This window comes from Mobula birostris, chromosome 5 (genome assembly GCF_030028105.1).
Source record: "Mobula birostris isolate sMobBir1 chromosome 5, sMobBir1.hap1, whole genome shotgun sequence".
In the NCBI taxonomy this organism is placed as follows: domain Eukaryota; kingdom Metazoa; phylum Chordata; class Chondrichthyes; order Myliobatiformes; family Myliobatidae; genus Mobula; species Mobula birostris.
In genome coordinates, this window is record NC_092374.1 from 108814302 (window position 1) to 108835319 (window position 21018).

The 21018-nt window shown below is 43.8% G+C and overlaps 1 protein-coding gene across 1 annotated transcript in view; it reads left to right on the top strand.

The window, feature by feature from the left end:
* The window catches only part of LOC140197315 (contactin-associated protein-like 5), a 1626808-nt gene that overhangs the window by 1583950 nt on the left and 21840 nt on the right, over window positions 1-21018 (top strand). Inside the window, exon 22 of the mRNA XM_072257270.1 lies at window positions 13789-13803. Coding sequence (XP_072113371.1) covers window positions 13789-13803 — 15 coding nt within the window. The remainder of the gene's footprint in view (window positions 1-13788; window positions 13804-21018) is intronic.

A 21018-nucleotide genomic window follows, 5' to 3' on the forward strand; every position in this document is an offset into this window, starting at 1 on the left:
TCTGATCACTTGCATGACATTCTGAAGTGGGAGGGTGATCAGCCAGATGTCGTGGTGCACATCGGTACCAATGACATAGCAAGGAAGAGTGAGGAGGTCCTGGAGAGTGAGTATAGAGAGCTTGATAGGAAGTTGAAAAGCAGGACCTCCAGGGTGGTAATCTCAGGATTGCGACCTGTACTACGTGCCAGTGAGGGTAGGAATAGGATGCTCTGGAGGATGAACAAGTGGCTGAGGAACTGGTGTAGGGGGCAGGGTTTCAGATTTCAGGATCATTGGGACCTCTTCTGGGACAGGTGGGACCTGTACAAAAGAGACGGGTTACACTTGAACTACAGGGGGACCAATATCTTTTCAGGGAGGTTTGTTAGTGCTATTGGGGAGGCTTTAAACTAGATTTGCAGGGGGATGGGAACCAGAGTGCCAGAGCTGACAGTGTGGCTGGGGTGAAAATAAATGATGTTAAAAGTTCAAGCAAATCCGCTAATAGAAAGGTTGTGAGTGGTGGTAAAAATCTTCTGAGGTGTATATATTTCAGTGCTAGGAGTATTGCGGGGAAGGCGGATGAGTTGAGGGCATGGATTGATACGTGGAATTATGACGTTATAGCAATTAGTGAAACTTGGCTACAGGAGGGGCAGAACTGGCAGCTTAATATTCCAGGGTTCCGATGTTTCAGATGTGATAGAGGCAGAGGAATGAAAGGTGGGGGAGTAGCATTGCTTGTTAGGGAAAATATTACAGCAGTGCTCAGGCCGGACAGATTAGATGGCTTGTCTACTGAGTCCTTATGGGTGGAGCTGAGAAACAGGAAAGGTATGGCCACATTAGTGGGATTGTATTACAGACCACCCAATAGTCAACGAGAATTGGAAGAGCAAATCTGCAGAGAGATAGCAGGCAGCTGCAGGAAACATAAAGTTGTGGTGGTAGGAGATTTTAATTTTCCATATATTGATTGGGACTTCCATACTGTTAGGGGTCTAGATGGTTTAGAGTTTGTAAAATGTGTTCAGGAAAGTTTTCTAAATCAATATATAGAGGGACCAACTAGAGGGGATGCAATATTGGATCTCCTGTTAGGAAACAAGTTAGGACAAGTGACGGAAGTCTGTGTAGGGGAGCACTTTGGTTCCAGTGATCATAACACCATTAGTTTCAACTTGATCATGGACAAGGATAGATCTGGTCCTAGGGTTGAGGTTCTGAACTGGAAGAAGGCCAAATTTGAATGAGAAAGGATCTAAAAAGCATGGATTGGGACAGGTTGTTCTCTGGCAAAGGTGTGATCGGTAGGTGGGAAGCCTTCAAAGGAGAAATTTTGAGAGTGCAGAATTTGTATGTTCCTGTCAGGATTAAAGGCAAAGTGAATAGGAATAAGGAACCTTGGTTCTCAAGGGATATTGCAACGCTGATAAAGAAGAATAGGGAGTTGTATGACATGTATAGGAAACGGAGTAAATAAGGTGCTTGAGGAGTATAAGAAGTGCAAGAAAAGACTGAAGAAAGAAATCAGGAGGGCTAAAAGAAGACATGAGGTTGCCTTGGCAGTCAAAGTGAAGGATAATCCAAAGAGCTTTTACAGGTATATTAAGAGCAAAAGGATTGTAAGGGATAAAATTGGTCCTCTTGAAAATCAGAGTGGTCGGCTATGTGCGGAACCAAAGGAAGTGGGGGAGAATTTAAATAGGTTTTTTGCGTCTGTATTTACTAAGGAAACTGGCATGAAGTCTATGGAGTTAAGGGAAACAAGTAGTGAGATCATGGAAACTGTACAGATTGAAAAGGAGGAGGTGCTTGCTGTCTTGAGGAAAATTAAAGTGGATAAATCCCCGGGACCTGACAGGGTGTTCCCTCGGACCTTGAAGGAGACTAGTGTTGAAATTGCAGGGGCCCTGGCAGAAATATTTAAAATGTCACTGTCTACAAGTGAGGTGCCGGAGGATTAGAGAGTGGCTCATGTTGTTCCGTTGTTTAAAAAAGTACCGAAAAGTAATCCGGGAAATTATAGGCTGGTAAGTTTAACGTCGCTAGTAGGTAAGTTATTGGAGGGAGTACTAAGAGACAGAATCTACAAGCATTTGGATAGACAGGGACTTATTAGGGAGAGTCAACATGGCTTTGTGCGTGGTAGGTCATGTTTGACCAATCTCTTGGAGTTTTTGGAGGAGGTTACCAGGAAAGCGGATGAAGGGAAGGCAGTGGATATTGTCTACATGGACTTCAGTAAGGCCTTTGACAAGGTCCCGCATGGGAGGTTAGTTAGGAAAATTCATTCGCTAGGTATACATGGAGAGGTGGTAAATTGGATTAGACATTGGCTCAGTGGTAGAAGCCAAAGAGTGGTAATAGAGAATTGCTTCTCCGAGTGGAGGCCTGTGACTAGTGGTGTGCCACAGGGATCAGTGCTGGGTCCGTTGTTATTTGTCATCTATACCAATGATCTGGTTGATAATGTGGTAAATTGGATCAGCAAATTTGCTGATGATACAAAGATTGGAGGTGTAGTAGACAGTGAGGAAGGTTTTCAGAGCCTGCAGAGGGACTTGGACCAGCTGGAAAAATGGACTGAAAAATGGCAGATGGAGTTTAATACAGACAAGTGTGAGGTATTGCACGTTGGAAGGACAAACCAAGGTAGAACATACAGGGTTAACGGTAAGGCACTGAGGAGTGCAGTAGAACAGAGGGATCTGGGAATACAGATACAAAATTCCCTAAAAGTGGCGTCACAGGTAGATAGGGTCGTAAAGAGAGCTTTTGGTACATTGGCCTTTATTAATCAAAGTATTGAGTATAAGAGCTGGAATGTTATGATGAGGTTGTATAAGGCATTGATGAGGCCGAATCTGGAGTATTGTGTTCAGTTTTGGTCACCAAATTACAGGAGGATATAAATAAGGCTGAAAGAGTGCAGAGAAAGTTTACAAGGATGTTGCCGGGACTTGAGAAACTCAGTTACAGAGAAAGGTTGAATAGGTTAGGACTTTATTCCCTGGAGCGTAGAAGAATGAGGGGAGATTTGATAGAAGTATATAAAATTATGATGGGTATAGATAGGGTGAATTCAAGCAGGCTTTTTCCACTGAGGCAAGGGGAGAAAAAAACCAGAGGACATGGGTTAAGGGTGAGAGGGAAAAGTTTAAAGGGAACATTAGAGGGGGCTTCTTCACACAGAGAGTGGTGGGAGTATGGAATGAGCTGCCAGACAAGGTGGTAAATGCGGGTTCTTTTTTAACATTTAAGAATAAATTGGACAGATACATGGATGGGAGGTGTATGGAGGGATATGGTCCGTGTGCCGGTCAGTGGGACTAGGCAGAAAATGGTTCGGCACAGCCAAGAAGGGCCAAAAGGCCTGTTTCTGTGCTGTAGTTTTTCTATGGTTTCTATGGTAAGTGGTCAGCCCGTGTAGCAGTTGATGAGACATTGTCTAGATTGAAGCACAAGGAGATGGCTGGGGCTATCCAGCTAGGCCGCCAGGGACTTGGATGGACAACCCACAAGTGGTGGTCATCTTCTACAGGTAAGAAGCGCCGTGAGCTTGTAACACAAGAAATACGAGAGGTAGAAGAGGAGAAGAGGTTAACTAAAACAGCTGGCCTGGCCAAACAAGGGGCTTGGACCCGGTGGGAAAGTGTTGAACAACGACATCTATCTTGGAATGTTCTGTGGCAGATGGAATCGTTCCGCATTTCTTTTCTATGCAGAGCAGCGTACAATCTGCTTCTAACACCTGCCAACCTCAGCACCTGGTATGAAGATAAGACAGGTGTGCTGCTTGTGGCGAGAAGGGAACACTTCAACATATCTTGAGTGCATGCAGCATCAATCTTTCCAGCGACATGTACACGTGGAGTCATAGCAACGTTCTCAAAGTTGTAACAGAAGTGGTTGAGCAGAGAGTACTGCAGCACAACTTATCTCATGCCCCATGCTGCACAGAACATCGCATATCATTTGTGAAAGAAGGCTCCAAGTCAAGAGTGTACAGCGCAGGCTCACGTTCAGGCATACTTTCTTCAGCCAAAGATTAGTGTGTCAATGACAACCTGGACAGGAAAGGCAGTTTCCCGGAGCAAATAGCTTTCACAACATTGTGTCCAGATATAAACGTATGGTCTGACACCAGTAGAGAAGCTGTTATTGGTGACTCACAGTCCCCTGGGAAGACATCGATGAAGCCCATGAGCGCAAGTTAACCAAGTATGCAGAATTAAGATCAGAGTGCAGAGACAGAGGGTGGAAGGTCTCATGCTAACCATTTGAAGTAGGCTGCCGTGGGTTTATTGCGTTCACTCTCCAGAAGTGGCTGCATGACCTTGGCTTCACTAGAAGAGAGATCAAGTCAACCAGCAGGGCTGCAGCTGAGGCAGCAGAGAAAGGATCAGCGTGGGTGTGGACCAAGTATGTCCAGAGGGGCAGATAGTCAGACAGTGTATACATATCTTGCAAACCCTTCAGTAGTTGCATAGACACCTAAAGAGCAGACTGTCTGTTGGATGGAAGTGACCAGCAACTCTGACAGAGGCAGATGCCAAGCTTTTATGCTCACCAGTGGGAGATGGTGCTTTAGCACTGCTGGCCCACCACCTCAAGGGAGTCTTGATCATAAGCGGGCCGAAACTCCTGAAGACAGGTGGCAGATCAACTGATGATCCCACTGGTGATAGCACAGGACAGTTAACATCTTAGTCCACGTGTATTTTGTAACCCTAATTATTAAATTAAAATCACTATAAGGTACAATAAGAAATAAGATAAATAAATAATCCTTAAAAGGAATAATGAGGTGATGTACATACATGGCTCATGGACCATTCAGAAAAACTATAGCAGATGGCCTGAAGCTGTTCCTAAAATATTGACTGTGCATCTTTAGGTTCCTGTGTCTCTTCCCTGATGGCAGCAATGAGAAAAGGGCATGTCCTGGATGCTTGGGGTCCTTTATGATGGATGTTGCCAGCTTTAAGATGTCTCTGATGCACCTTTGAAATGTTGATGCTTTAATTTTGGACAGATGGTGATCCTCATGCATCAGCTGAGGATGGCTCTAAACTGCTGAAGCATATCCAACAACACTCAAAATATTGGAGGAACTCAGCAGGTCAGCCACTATCTGTGGAGGGTAATATCTCGGGTTGAGATGCTTGTTCTAGGCTGAAAATAGAGGGGAGTATAAAAAGTTGCATCAAGGCGGTGGAGCAAGATCTGCCAAGATAGGTGGACACAGACAAAAGTGAAGACGAGCTGGTATGATAAGCTTCGAAGGAGTAGGAGAGTGACAAAGATGTCAAAAATGCAGAGGTGGAAGTGACAAAGGGATAAGATGATGGTATCTGACAGGAGAGGAAAGTAAAACATGTACTCAAGGGAAGGCAGTGCAGAGGACAGAGGAGAGAAATGGGGAAGGAAAACCAGTGGGAGGAATGTGGATGTGGTGGCTAGATGGAAAAGGTGGTGCAGGAGAATGAGACATGGTGATGAGGATCAGGTGAATCAGGAGGGTAGAGAAAAGAACATAGAACATAGAATAGTACAGCACAGTACAGGCCCTTCGGCCCACAATGTTGTGCCGACCCTCAAAGCCTGCCTCCCATATAAGCCACCAACTTAAATTCCTCCATATACCTGTCTAGTACTCTCTTAAACTTCGCTAGTGTATCTGCCTCCACCACTGACTCAGGCAGTGCATTCCACGCACCAACCACTCTCTGAGTAAAAAACCTTCCTCTAATATCCCCCTTGAACTTCCCAACCCTTACCTTAAAGCCATGTCCTCTTGTATTGAGCAGTGGTGCCCTGGGGAAGAGGCGCTGGCTATCCACTCTATCTATTCCTCTTATTATCTTGTACACCTCTATCATGTCTCCTCACATCCTCCTTCTCTCCAAAGAGTAAAGCCCTAGCTCCCTTAATCTCTGATCATAATGCATACTTTCTAAACCAGGCAGCATCCTGGTAAATCTCCTCTGTACCCTTTCCAATGCTTCTACATCCTTCCTATAGTGAGGCGACCAGAACTGGACACAATACTCCAAGTGTGGCCTAACCAGAGTTTTATAGAGCTGCAACATTACATCACGACTCTTAAACTCTACCCCTCGACTTATGAAAGCTAACACCCCATAAGCTTTCTTAACTACCCTATCCACCTGTGAGGCAACTTTCTGGGATCTGTGGACATGTACCCCGAGATTCCTCTGCTCCTCCACACTACCAAGTATCCTGCCATTTACTTTGTACTCTGCCTTGGAGTTTGTCCTTCCAAAGTTTACCACCTCACACTTCTCTGGGTTGAACTCCATCTGTCACTTCTCAGCCCACTTCTGCATCCTATCAATGTCTCTCTGCAATCTTTGACAATCTCTACACTATCTACAAAACCACCAGCCTCTGTGTCTTCTGCAAACTTACCAACCCACCCATCTACCCCCACATCCAGGTCGTTAATAAAAGTCACGAAAAGTAGAGGTCCCAGAACAGATCCTTGTGGGACACCACTAGTCACAATCTGAATGTACTCCCTCCACCACCACCCTCTGCCTTCTGAAGGCAGGCCAATTCTGAATCCACCTGGCCAGACTTCCCTGGATCACATGCCTTCTGATTTTCTGAATAAGCCTACCGTGTGGAACCTTGTCGACTGCCTTACTAAAATCCATATAGTTCACATCCACTGCACTACCCTCTTCTATATGCCTGGTCACCTCCTCAAATAACTCTACCAGGCTTGTTAGACACGATCTACCCTTCAAAAAGCCATGCTGACTGTCCTTGATCAGACCATGATTTTCTAAATGCCCATTGATCCTATCTCTAAGAATCTTTTCCAACAGCTTTCCCACCACAGACGTAAGGCTCACTGGCCTATAATTACCCGAACTATCCCTACTACCTTTTTTGAACAAGGGGACAACATTCGCCTCCCTCCAATCCTCCGGTACCATTCCTGTGGACAACGAGGACATAAAGATCCTGGCCAGAGACTCAGCAATCTATTCTCTTGTCTCGTCGAGCAGCCTGGGGAATATTCCGTCAGGCCCCGGGGATGTATCTGTCCTAATGTACTTTAACAACTCCAACACCTCCTCTTCCTTAATATCAACATGCTCCAGAACATCAACCTCATTCATGTTGTCCTCACCGTCATCAAGTTCCCTCTCGTTGGTGAATACCGAAGAGAAGTATTCATTGACCTCGCTCACTTCCACAGCCTCCAGGCACATCTTCCCACTTTTATCTCTAATCGGTCCTACCTTCACTTCTGTCATCCTTTTTTTCTTCACATAATTGAAGAATGCCTTGGCGTTTTCCTTTACCCTACTCGCCAAGGCCTTCTCATGCCCCCTTCTTGCTCTTCTCAGCCCCTTCTTAAGCTCCTTTCTTGCTTCCCTATATTCCTCAATAGACCCATCTGATCCTTGCTTCCTAAACCTCATGTATGTTGCCTTCTTCCACCTGACTAGATTTTCCACCTTACTTGTCACCCATGGTTCCTTCACCCTACCATTCTTTATCTTCCTCACCAGGACAAATTTATCCCTAACATCCCGCAAGAGATCTCTAAACATCGACCACATGTCCATAGTACATTTCCCTGCAAAAATATCATCCCAATTCACACCTGCAAGTTCTAGCCTTATAGCCTCATAATTTGCCTTTCCCCAGTTAAAAATTTTCCTGTCCTCTCTGATTCTATCCTTTTCCATGATAATGCTAAAGGCCAGGGAGCGGTGGTCACTGTCCCCCAGATGCTCACCCACTGAGAGATCTGTGACCTGACCCGGTTCATTACTTAGTACTAGATCTAGTATGGCATTCCCCCTAGTCGGCCTGTCCACATACTGTGACAGGAATCCATCCTGGACACACTTAACAAGCTCTGCCCCATCTAAACACTTGGAACTAATCAGGTGCCAATCAATATCAGGGAAGGTAAAGTCACCCATGATAACAACCCTGTTACTTTTGCACCTTTCCAAAATCTGCCGCCCAATCTGCTCCTCTGTATCTGTGCTGCTACCAGGGGGCCTATAGAATACCCCCAATAGAGTAACTGCTCCCTTCCTGTTCCTGACTTCCACCCATATTGACTCAAAAGAAGATCCTGCTACATTACCCACCCTTTCTGTAGCTGTAATAGTATCCCTGACAAGTAATGCCACCCCTCCTCCCCTTTTTCCGCCCTCTCTATCCCTTTTAAAGCACTGAAATCCAGGAATATTGAGAATCCATTCCTGCCCTGGTGCCAGCCAAGTCTCTGTAATGACAGTGAGAGTAGGAATGCGATAAGGTGGAGGATAAATGCGTGGCTGAGGGGTTGGAGCAGGAGGCAGGGATTCAAGTTTTTGGATCATTGGGACCTCTTTTGGCGTAGGTGTGACCTGTACAAAAAGGACGGGTTACACTTGAATCCTAGGGGGACCAATATCCTGGCAGGGAGATTAGCGAGGGCTACTGAGGTGACTTTAAACTAGAATGGTTGGGGGGTGGGAACCAAATTAAAGAGGCCAGGCGAGAGGAGGTTAGTTCACAACAGGGGGATGGGAACCAGTGCAGAGAGACAGAGGGATGTAAAGTGAGGGTAGAAGCAAAAAGTAGTAAGGAGGAAAGTAAAAGTGGCAGGCCGGCAAATCCAGGGCAAGCATCAAAAAGGGCCACTTTTCAACATAATTGTATAAGGGCTAATAGAGTTGTAAAATAGCGCCTGAAGGCTTTGTGTGTCAATGCAAGGAGCATTCGTAACAAGGTGTATGAATTGAAAGTGCAGATTGTTATTAATGATTATGACATAGTTGGGATCACAGAGACATGGCTCCAGGGTGACCAAGGATGGGAGATCAACGCTCAGGGATATTCAATATTCAGGAGGGATAGACATGAAGGGAGGGGAGGTGGGGTGGTGTTGCTGGTTAAAGAAGAGATTAACGCAATAGAAAGGAAGGACATAAGCCGGGAAGATGTGGAATCGATATGGGTAGAGCTGCATAACACTAAGGGGCAGAAAACGTTGGTGGGAGTTGTGTACAGGCCACCTAACTGTAGTAGTGAGATCGGAGATGGTATTAAACAGGAAATTAGAAATGTGTGCAATAAAGGAACAGCAGTTATAATGGGTGACTTCAATCTACATGTAGATTGGGTGAACCAAATTGGTAAAGGTGCTGAGGAAGAGGATTTCTTGGAATGTATGCGGGATGGTTTTTTGAACCAACATGTCGAAGAACCAACTAGAGAGCAGGCTATTCTAGACTGGGTTTTGAGCAATGAGGAAGGGTTAATTAGGAATCTTGTCGTGAGAGGCCCCTTGGGTAAGAGTGACCATAATATGGTGGAATTCTTCATTAAGATGGAGAGTGACATAGTTAATTCAGAAACAAAGGTTCTGAACTTAAAGAGGGGTAACTTTGAAGGTATGAGACGTGAATTAGCTAAGATAGACTGGCAAATGACACGTAAAGGATTGACGGTGGATATGCAATGGCAAGCATTTAAAGATTGCATGGATGAACTACAACAATTGTTCATCCCAGTTTGGCAAAAGAATAAATCAAGGAAGGTAGTGCACCCGTGGCTGACAAGAGAAATTAGGGATAGTATCAATTCCAAAGAAGAAACATACAAATTAGCCAGAAAAAGTGGCTCACCTGAGGACTGGGAGAAATTCAGAGTTCAGCAGAGCAGGGCAAAGGGCTTAATTAGGAAGGGGAAAAAAGATTATGAGAGAAAACTGGCAGGGAACATAAAAACTGACTGTAAAAGCTTTTATAGATATGTAAATGGCCTACTCCTGCACCTATTTTCTATGTTTCTATGTTTCTATCATAATTCCATGTATGTATCCAAGCTAAGAGACAGAGGGGAGCCAGTTACCGCAAGTTGGAAGATTCATTGTTCATGCCACCCAAGTGGTATATGGTGTGATGTTCCTCTAATTTGCACTTAGCTTCAACTGGCAGTGATGGAGACCAAGTTCGACATGTCAGAGAATATCCATTTCCCTCTCCAACTGTGTCTAATCTCTTGAGTTCCTCCCGATTCCAGCATCTGCACTCTCTTGTGTCTCCATAACACATCTCCAGGTGTGGTAGGGACAAGTATGGGGAAAGATGATTCTTAAAGCCTTCCTTCCGTAACTAGAATTGAGAATCAACTTGTAACTTTTACAGGGAGATAAGTTCCGGTAAAGATATCTAAATTTTAATATTTTTCTTTACTTCTGCATTAGTTAATATTCACTCAAATTTCAAATCAGACTTGGTCCAGTTTATTTTTATCATGAAATGATTTCAAAAGCCTGTATATATAGTATATATAGTATATATTTTTTGCACTTTATAAAAAGTGTTTTAGAAATAAATATACCAAACATTGCTGAATCTGTTTCTCATGCATTATGTGTGTTTTTCTGTATCTCAACAACAAGATTAGCCAAGAGCAGATTTGTGTGAAAGAAATTTCAATTATCTATTCACACACAAACACACAAATACACAGAGAGTAATATGTATCATTAAAAGTAAAAATCCACTGAATATTGAACCTAAGGTTAACTTACAATGAAATCCAGAATATAATTGGACATTGCTGAAAATTCCCTGATGTTGTTAGCTGTTTTATTATAACAATTACTTTATGATTACTGGCATTTTTTTCCTAATGTATTTAAGAGAAAAATGATATTGCCTTGACAATTGTGAATCAAGGATTTATCATACTGTGTGTAATTTTTGCACTAATGGCAAATAAAGAATAAGTCATGAATAAAACAGTGAATAAGTAATATACTGTTGTATATATCCTTTTCAGATAGAAAGCTTCTTATCTGTGGAGGGCTATAGGCTGGATTTAAATATGATTAAGAAATACGAGAGGGAGTGTAGTTAAAATAGTCCAGATTAGGACAAGGGTTAAGATGAAAATGGACGGCAGAGGAGCAATTAGAGTTGAATTTGAAGAACTTCATGTGGAGGGCTGTTGAATTTGATAGTATAATGAAGCCTGTGAAGTTAATGAGGCATAGAAGCAGAATTAAGCCATTCAGCCCATCGAGTCTGCTACTCCATTCCATCATGGCTGATTTATTATCCTTCTCAATTCCAATCTTCTGCTTTCTCCCTGTAACCTTTGATATCCTTACTAATGAAGAATCTATCAACCTCCACTTTAAATATACTCAATGACCTGTGGCAATTAACTACACAGATTCACCACCCTCTGGCTAAGAAACTCCTCCTCATCTCAAACTGCCATAAGATGGTTTTAAATATAGAATCCTGCTGAGGATAGTTAAACAAGGAGCTCTATAGAATGTGGTTACATCTAGAATATTGCAGAGTAGGGTTGAATATGGAATGAGAGGCAACAGGTTTAATAGGAACCTGGGGGGCAACTTTTCAACCATGAGAGTAGTACATATACAATATGGAATGTACTTGAGTCAGGTACATTATCAACATTTAAAAGGCACTAGGACAGGTATACGGATAGGAAAGAACAGGGGGTCCCAACCTAGGCTCCATGTAATTTTTGCTTAATAGTACTGATTCATGGCATAAAAGAAAGGTTGGGAACACTTGATTTAGAGGAATATGGGCAAACACAGGCAAATGGGATTAGTCTAGATGGACACTTTGATCAGCATGGATTGACTTGACCGATAGGACAGACTCTGAATCTATGGGATGCTGTAGAGTAAGGGTGCAAGTGGAATTTTGCACAGTCGATGGACCTTCACTTGCCCAGTCATTGAAAGGTTCCCACAGCCAACTTCAAGGACTCTTCATCTCATGTTCTCAATATTTATTGCTTATTAATTTATAATTATTATTACTTCTTCTTTTGCATTTGCAGTTTGTTGTCTTCTGCACTCTGGTCGAACACCCAAGTTGGTGCAGTCTTTCATTGATTCTGTTATGGTTATTCTATAAATTTATTGAAAATGATCTCAAGAAAATAAGATGACTTATACAGTATGTACTTTGATAATAAACTTAATTTGATATGAAATGTGGTATAGTTAATCACAGAATTGAGCTTGGAGTAAATGACATGCTCAAGGAATATAAAGAATGTAAAAAGAATCTTAAGAAAGAAATTAAAAAAGCTAAAAAGATATGAGCTTGCTTTGGCAAGTAAGGTGAAAATAAATCCAAAGGGTTTTTACGGTTATATTAATAGCAAAAGGATAGTGAGGGATAAAATTGGTCCCTCAGAGAATCAGAGTGGATGGCTATGTGTGGAGCCAGAAGAGATGGGGGAGATTTTGAACATTTTCTTTTCTTCAGTATTCACTAAGGAGAAGGATATTGAATTGAGTAAGGTAAGGGAAACAAGTAGGGTAGTTATGGAAACTATGACGATTAAAGAAGAGGAAGTACTGGCACTTTTAAGGAATATAAAAGTGGATAAGTCTCCGGGTCCTAACTGGATATTCCCTAGGACCTTGAGGGAAGTTAGTGTGGAAATAGCAGGGGCTCTGACAGAAATATTTCAAATGTCATTAGAAATGGGGATGGTGCCGAAGGATTGGCGTATTGCTCATGTTGTTCCATTGTTTAAAAAGGGTTCTAAGAGTAAACCTAGCAATTATCGGCCTGTGAGTTTGACGTCAGTGGTGGGTAAATTGATGGAAAGTATTCTTAGAGATGGTATATATAATTACCTGGATAGACAGGGTCTGATCAGGAACAGTCAACTTGGATTTGTGCATGAAAGGTCATGCCTGACAAATCTTACTGAATTTTTTGAAGAGGTTACTAGGAAAGTTGACAAGGGTAAAGGGGTGGATGTTGTCTATATGGACTTCAGTAAGGCCTTTGACAAGGTTCCACACGGAAGGTTAGTTAGGAAGGTTCAATCATTAGGTATTAATATTGAAGTAGTAAAATGGATTCAGCAGTGGCTGGATGGGAGATGCCAGAGAGTAGTGGTGGATAACGGTTTGTCAGATTGGAGGCAGGTGTTTAGTGGTGTGCCTCAGGGATCTGTACTGGGTCCAATGTTGTTTGTCATGTATATTAATGATCTGGATGATAGGGTGGTAAATTGGATGAGTAAGTATGCAGATGATACTAAGACAGGTGGAGTTGTGGATAATGTAGTAGGTTTTCAAAGCTTGCAGAGAGATTTTGGCCAGTTAGAAGAGTGAGCTGAAAGATGGCAGATGGAGTTTAATGCTGATAAATGTGAGGTGCTAAATTTTGGTAGGACTAATCAAAATAGGACATACATGGTAAATGGTAGGGCATTGAAGAATTCAGTAGAACAGAGGGATCTAGGAATAATGGTGCATAGTTCCCTGAAGGTGAAATCTCATGTGGATAGGGTGGTGAAGAAAGCTTTTGGTATGCTGGCCTTTATTAATCAGAGCATTGAGTATAGGAGTTGGGATGTAATCTTGAAATTGTACAAGGCATTGGTGAGGCCAAATTTGGAGTATTGTGTACAGTTTTGGTCACCAAATTATAGGAAAAATGTCAACAAAATAGAGAGAGTACAGAGGAGATTTACTAGAATGTTACCTGGGTTTCATCACCTAAGTTACAGAGAAAGGTTGAACAAGTTAGGTCTTTATTCTTTGGAGCGTAGAAGGTTGAGGGGGGACTTGACAGAGGTATTTAAAATTATGAGGGGGATAGATAGAGTTGATGTGGGTAGGCTTTTTCCGTTGAGAGTGGGGGAGATTCAAACAAGAGGACGTGAGTTGAGAGTTGGGGGCAAAAGTTCAGGGGTAACATGAGGGGGAATTTCTTTACTCAGAGAGTGGTAGCTGTCTGGAACAAGCTTCCAGTAGAAGTGGTAGAAGCAGGTTTGATGTTGTCATTTAAAAAAAAATTGGATAGCTATATGGACAGGAAAGGAATGGAGGGTTATGGGCTGAGTGTAGGTCGGTGGGACTCAGTGAGAGTAAGAGTTCAGCACGGACTAGAGAGGCCGAGGTAGCCTGTTTCCGTGCTGTAATTGTTATTTGGTTATATGGAATAGTGGTTGAACATAGTGGGAAGTAGGACTGAATATGATGAAGTTGTCCAGTAGGGAAGAACACAGGTTATTGTATTGTACTGTACAAAACAACTGTCTGGATGATCTCTTCATAATTCCAGGAGACTTCAATATTGTTATTATGAGGGAGGAATGGGGCCTATTTTGCTGATGTTGCTTTGTCGCTTGGTAAGTTTTGCTTTGTTCTGTTCTGCTGAGCATAGCATGGGTGCGATATTGGTGCTGGAGTGTGTTAGATGTGTTGGTTGTTAATGCAAATGACATATTTCACTGTATGTTTTTGTACATGTGATAAATATGAATCTCAATCTGATCTGAAAATGAAATCCATTCCTCTAGTTTTAGATTTCCCTACTCTGAGAAAATGGATGTAACTATTTACGTTCCTCATAAACCTCTATAAGTTCTATTGTCAGCCTCCTTTACTCCAGGGGAGAAAGGTCTCAGCCTATTCAACGTTTCTTGGTAAGTAAAGCTCTCCTGTCCTGGCAACATCCTCCTGAATCTATCTGCACCCTTTCCAGCTGAATGACATTCTTCCGTTTGCCAGGCAAACAGACGTACACATAATACTCCCAGAGTGCAAGCATGCCAAATGCCTTCATCATCACCTTGTCTACTTGTGCAATCACCTTCAAGGAGTGATTGACCGGTACCCCTAGGTGTCTGCAGTGCTCTCCAGGGCTCAACTATTTATTGTCTATGTCCTCTCCTTGTTTAACTTAACATTCATGAAATGCCACCTACCATCCTTTGGCTCACTTTGCCAGTTACAGGAATATTGAACGCCGTGTTTCAGCGATACACAATTCTGGTAAGGCCACATTTGGAGTACTGTGTACTGTTCTGGTCACTCAACTATAGGAAGGAGGGAGGGAGGGAACGTCAACTCAGACCATGAGAGGCCTGCGTCGGGCATTTTAATGCCTTACAAGGTGCAGATTGGAAGTCTACGTGGGACACCACTCCTCGCACAGACACTAGAGCAATGTGTGGTTAAGTGCCTTGCTCAAGGACACAAACACATTGCCACAGCTGAGGCTCGAACTAGCAACCTTCAGATCACTAGACGAATGCCTTAACCACCTGGCCATGTGCTCACTATACAATAGGAAGGGGGTCATTAAAATAGACAAGGGGCCATAGAGATTTATAAGGATCAGAGGGTTTGGTTATAAGGAGAGTCTGAGTAGACTAGGACTTCTTTTTCCTGAGGACTGAGGTTTGGCCACTTTATTAGGTATCACCTGAATATATGCTTGTGGTCCTCTGTTACCAATGGGGAAGAGGCACTGTAGTAATGCATGGTTATTTAAGTTACTGTCGCCTTCTTGTTAGGTTAAACTAGTCTGGCCATTCTCCTCTGACCTCTCTCATTAACAAGGCTTTTTCACCCACAGAACTACTGCTCACGAGATGTTTCATTGTTTTTCACACCATTCTCTGTAATCTCTAGAGACTGTTGTGCATGAAAATTCCAGGAAATCAGCAGTTTCTCAAACCACAACGTCTGACACCAACAATCATTCTATGGTCAAAGTCAATTAGATCAGATTTGTTCCCCATTCTGAAGTTTAGTCTGAACGATGAATGAGCTTCTTAATAGGTAAGATGAATAGCCAAAGTATTTTTCCCAATGTAAGAGAGTCAAAAACTAGAGGGCTAATAGAGAGACGGGAAATATTTCATAGAAACATAGAAACATAGAAAATAGGTGCAGGAGTAGGCCATTCGGCCCTTCGAGCCTGCACCGCCATTTATTATGATCATGGCTGATCATCCAACTCAGAACCCCACCCCAGGCTTCCCTCCATACCCCCTGACCCCCGTAGCCACAAGGTCCATATCTAACTCCCATTTAAATATAGCCAATGAACTGGCCTCAACTGTTTCAAGTGGCAGAGAATTCCACAGATTCACCGCTCTCTGTGTGAAGAGGTTTTTCCTAATTTCAGTCCTAAAAGGCTTCCCCTTTATCTTCAAACTGTGACCCCTCGTTCTGGACTTCCCCAACATCGGGAACAATCTTCCTGCATCTAGCCTGTCCAATCCCTTTAGGATTTTATACGTTTCAATCAGATCCCCCCTCAATCTTCTAAATTCCAACGAGTACAAGCCTAGTTCATCCAGTCTTTCTTCATATGAAAGTCCTGCCATCCCAGGAATCAATCTGGTGAACCTTCTTTGTACGCCCTCTATGGCAAGGGTGTCTTTCCTCAGATTAAGGGACCAAAACTGCACACAATACTCCAGGTGTGCTCTCACCAAGGCCTTGTACAACTGCAGTAGTACCTCCCTGCTCCTGTACTCGAATCCTCTCGCTATAAATGCCAGCATACCATTCGCCTTTTTCACCGCCTGCTGTACCTGCATGCCCACTTTCAACGACTGGTGTATAATGACACCCAGGTCTCGTTGCACCTCCCGTTTTCCTAATCGGCCACCATTCAGATAATAATCTGTTTTCCTACTTTTGCCACCAAAGTGGATAACTTCACATTTATCCACATTAAATTGCATCTGCCATGAATTTGCCCACTCACCCAACCTATCCAAGTCACCCTGCATCCTCTTAGCATCCTCCTCACAGCTAACACTGCCCCCCAGCTTCATGTCATCCACAAACTTGGACATGCTGCATTTAATTCCCTCATCCAAGTCATTAATATATATTGTAAACAACTGGGGTCCCAGCACTGAGCCTTGCGGTACCCCACTAGTCACCTCCTGCCATTCTGAAAAGATCCCGTTTATTCCCACTCTTTGCTTCCTGTCTGATAACCAACTCTCCACCCACACCAATACCTTACCCCCAATACCGTGTGCTTTAAGTTTGCACACTAATCTCCTGTGTGGGACCTTGTCAAAAGCCTTTTGAAAATCCAAATATACCACATCCACTGGTTCTCCCCTATCCACTCTACTAGTTACATCCTCAAAAAATTCTATGAGATTCGTCAGACATGATTTTCCTTTCACAAATCCATGCTGACTTTGTCCGATCATTTCACCGCTTTCCAAATGTGCTGTTATCACATCCTTGATAACTGACTCCAGCAGTCTCCCCACCACCGACGTTAGGCTAACCGGTCTATAATTCCCCGGTTTCTCTCTCCCTCCTTTTTTAAAAAGTGGAGTTACATTAGCCACCCTCCAATCCTCAGGAACTAGTCCAGAATCTAACGAGTTTTGAAAAATTATCACTAATGCAGCCACTATTTCTTGGGCTACTTCCTTAAGCACTCTGGGATGCAGGCCATCTGGCCCTGGGGATTTATCTGCCTTCAATCCCTTCAATTTACCTAACACCACTTCCCTACTTATTTCGCTCAGTTCCTCCGTCTCACTGGACCCTCTGTCCCCTACTATTTCTGGAAGATTATTCATGTCCTCCTTAGTGAAGACAGAACCAAAGTAATTATTCAATTGGTCTGCCATGTCCTTGCTCCCCATAATCAATTCACCTGTTTCTGTCTGTAGGGGACCTACATTTGTCTTTACCAGTCTTTTCCTTTTTACATATCTATAAAAGCTTTTACAGTCCGTTTTTATGTTCCCTGCCAGTTTTCTCTCATAATCTTTTTTCCCCTTCCTAATTAAGCCCTTTGTCCTCCTCTGCTGAACTCTGAATTTCTCCCAGTCCTCAGGTGAGCCACTTTCTCTGGCTAATTTGTATGCTTCTTCTTTGCAATTGATACTATCCCTAATTTCTCTTGTCAGCCATGGCTGCACTACCTTCCTTGATTTATTCTTTTGTCAAACTGGGATGAACAATTGTTGTAGTTCATCCATGCAACCTTTAAATGCTTGCCATTGCATATCCACCATCCACCATCAATCCTTTAAGTGTCATTTGCCAGTCTATCTTAGCTAATTCACGTCTCATACCTTCAAAGTTACCCCTCTTTAAGTTCAGAACCTTTGTTTCTGAATTAACTATGTCACTCTCCATCTTAATGAATAATTCCACCATATTATGGTCACTCTTACCCAAGGGGCCTCTCACGACAAGATTGCTAATTAACCCTTCCTCATTGCTCAAAACCCAGTCCAGAATAGCCTGCTCTCTAGTTGGTTCCTCGACATGTTGGTTCAAAAAACCATCCCGCATACATTCCAAGAAATCCTCTTCCTCAGCACCTTTACCAATTTGGTTCACCCAATCTACATGTAGATTGAAGTCACCCATTATAACTGCTGTTCCTTTATTGCACACATTTCTAATTTCCTGTTTAATACCATCTCCGACCTCACTACTACTGTTAGGTGGCCTGTACACAACTCCCACCAGCGTCTTCTGCCCCTTAGTGTTATGCAGCTCTACCCATATCGATTCCACATCTTCCCGGCTTATGTCCTTCCTTTCTATTGCGTTAATCTCTTCTTTAACCAGCAACGCCACCCCACCTCCCCTTCCTTCATGTCTATCCCTCCTGAATATTGAATATCCCTGAACGTTGAGCTCCCATCCCTGGTCACCCTGGAGCCATGTCTCTGTGATCCCAACTATATCATAATCATTAATAACAATCTGCACTTTCAATTCATCCACCTTATTACGAATGCTCCTTGCATTGACACACAAAGCCTTCAGGCACTGTTTTACAACTCTCTTAGCCCTTATACAATTATGCTGAAAGGTGGCCCTTTTTAATGCTTGCCCCGGATTTGTCGGCCTGCCACTTTTACTTTTCTCCTTAGTTCTTGTTGCTTCTACCCTCACTTTACACCCCTCTGTCTCTCTGCACTGGTTCCCATCCCCCTGTTGTGAACTAACCTCCTCACGCCTAACCTCTTTAATTTGATTCCCACCCCCCAACCATTCTAGTTTAAAGTCACCTCAGTAGCCCTCGCTAATCTCCCTGCCAGGATGTTGGTCCCCCTAGGATTCAAGTATAACCCGTCCTTTTTGTACAGGTCACGCCTGCGCCAAAAGAGGTCCCAATGATCCAAAAACTTGAATCCCTGCCCCCTGCTCCAATTCCTCAGCCACGCATTTATCCTCCACCTCATCGCATTCCTACTCTCACTGTCGCGTGGCACAGGCAGTAATCCCAAGATTACTACCTTTGCGGTCCTTTTTCTCAACTCCCTTCCTAGCTCCCTATATTCTCCTTTCAGGACCTCATCCCTTTTCCTACCTATGTCATTGGTACCTATATGTACCACGACCTCTGGCTCCTCACCCTCCCACTTCAGGATATCTTGGACACGATCAGAAATATCCCGGACCCTGGCACCAGGGAGGCAAACTACTATCCGGGTCTCTGGACTGCTTCCACAGAATCGCCTATCTGACCCCCTTACTATCGAGTCCCCTATCACAACTGCTCTCCTCTTCCTTGCCCTACCCTTCTGAGCTACAGGGCCAGACTCTGTGCCGGAGACACGGCCACTGTCGCTTCCCCCGGGTAAGCTGTCCCCCCCAACAGTACTCAAACAGGAGTACCTGTTGTTAAGGGGCACAGCCACCTGGGTACTCCCTATTACCTGACTTTTCCCCTTCCCCCTCCTAACCGTGACCTACTTGTCTGCCTCCCGTGGCCCCGGCATGACCACCTGCCTGCAACTCCTCTCTATCATCTCCTCACTTTCCCTGACCAGACGAAGGTCATCGAGCTGCAGCTCCAGTTCCGTAACGCGGTCCCTTAGGAGCTGCATCTCGATGCACTTGGTGCAGATGTAGACGTCCGGGAGGCTTGGAGACTCCAGGGCCTCCCACATCTGACACCGAGAACAACAAACTGCCCTCACACTCATACTGCCCCTCTCCTCAAATAACAGCAGAAAATGAATGCCAAACCTTCCTCGCCTGTTTCCGCCTAAGCCCGTTGAGCCGAAGGCCTTAAGTCTTCACTCTGCTCCCGGCTCACTCCGCAGCCCACAAACTACGCTGCCCGCTCTATGAGGCTCTGTTCCTTTTAAATCTGCCGCGCTGCACAGCCCGACATCACACGCCTTTCAAAGGTATCCAAAGGACAACTTTGTCACACAGAAAGAGTTGTGGCCATTGAATGAACTGTCAGAGGAAGGGGTGAGGCAGGTATAATTATGACATTTTAAAGATATTTGTAAAGCTATCTGTATTGGAAGGGCTTAGAGCTTTTACGCGCACACACACACTTACTTCCAGACCTTCAAGCCATGCTGCCAGCCACCCCCGATTTAACCTTAGTCTAATTACAGGACAATTTAGAATGACCAATTAGCTTATTAACCAGTACATCTTAGAACTGTGGGAGGAAACTGGAGCACCTGAAGAAAACCCACTCATTTCACGGGGAGAATGTACAGAAAACACTGGGACTGAACTCTAAACTCTGATGGCCTGAGCTACAATACCGTTGCACTAACTGGTACACTATTGTGGGACCAACTTGTCCAGGTTTCATTGATTGTATGACCCATTTCATCCAGATTCCATGTTGACAGGAAGGACACACATTTTCATTACTGCATCTGTGTAGTCTGTATTCTCATTTTTATCTGTGGGCCTCCTGTTAAACTGACATTGTCAAGGCAGAGCAGATTGAGCTGCACTGTCAACAGCAGGCACTGCCAAGCATCCCCACCAGAGTCAAGAGAAATGGAGCAAATATCCAAGGGGATGCAGCATTTGTCAGAAGGGACGCTCAAGTTGAATTTTGGCTTCCATTCTGGAGTAATACTGTATCTGATCTCAACTGTTATAGGTCAAGGGTAAAAGGTGAAATATTTAAGGGTGATGTGAGTAGGAAGCTCTTGGCTGTGGAGGCCAAGTCATTGAATATTTATAAAATGGAGGTTGATAGGTTATTGGTTAGTCAGGATGTCAAAGGTTACGGGGAGAAGACAAGAGAATGAATTGAGTTGAGAGGATAATAAATCAGCCATGATGGATGGCTGGGCAAAGTGGTGTAACTCTGATCCTTCGTCTTATGGTACAAACCAGGTGAGGGGGAAGGTAAGCGGATGGAGAGGGGGCATGAAGTGAGAAGCTGGGAGGTGAAAGGCAATAGAGAGTGGTGCAAG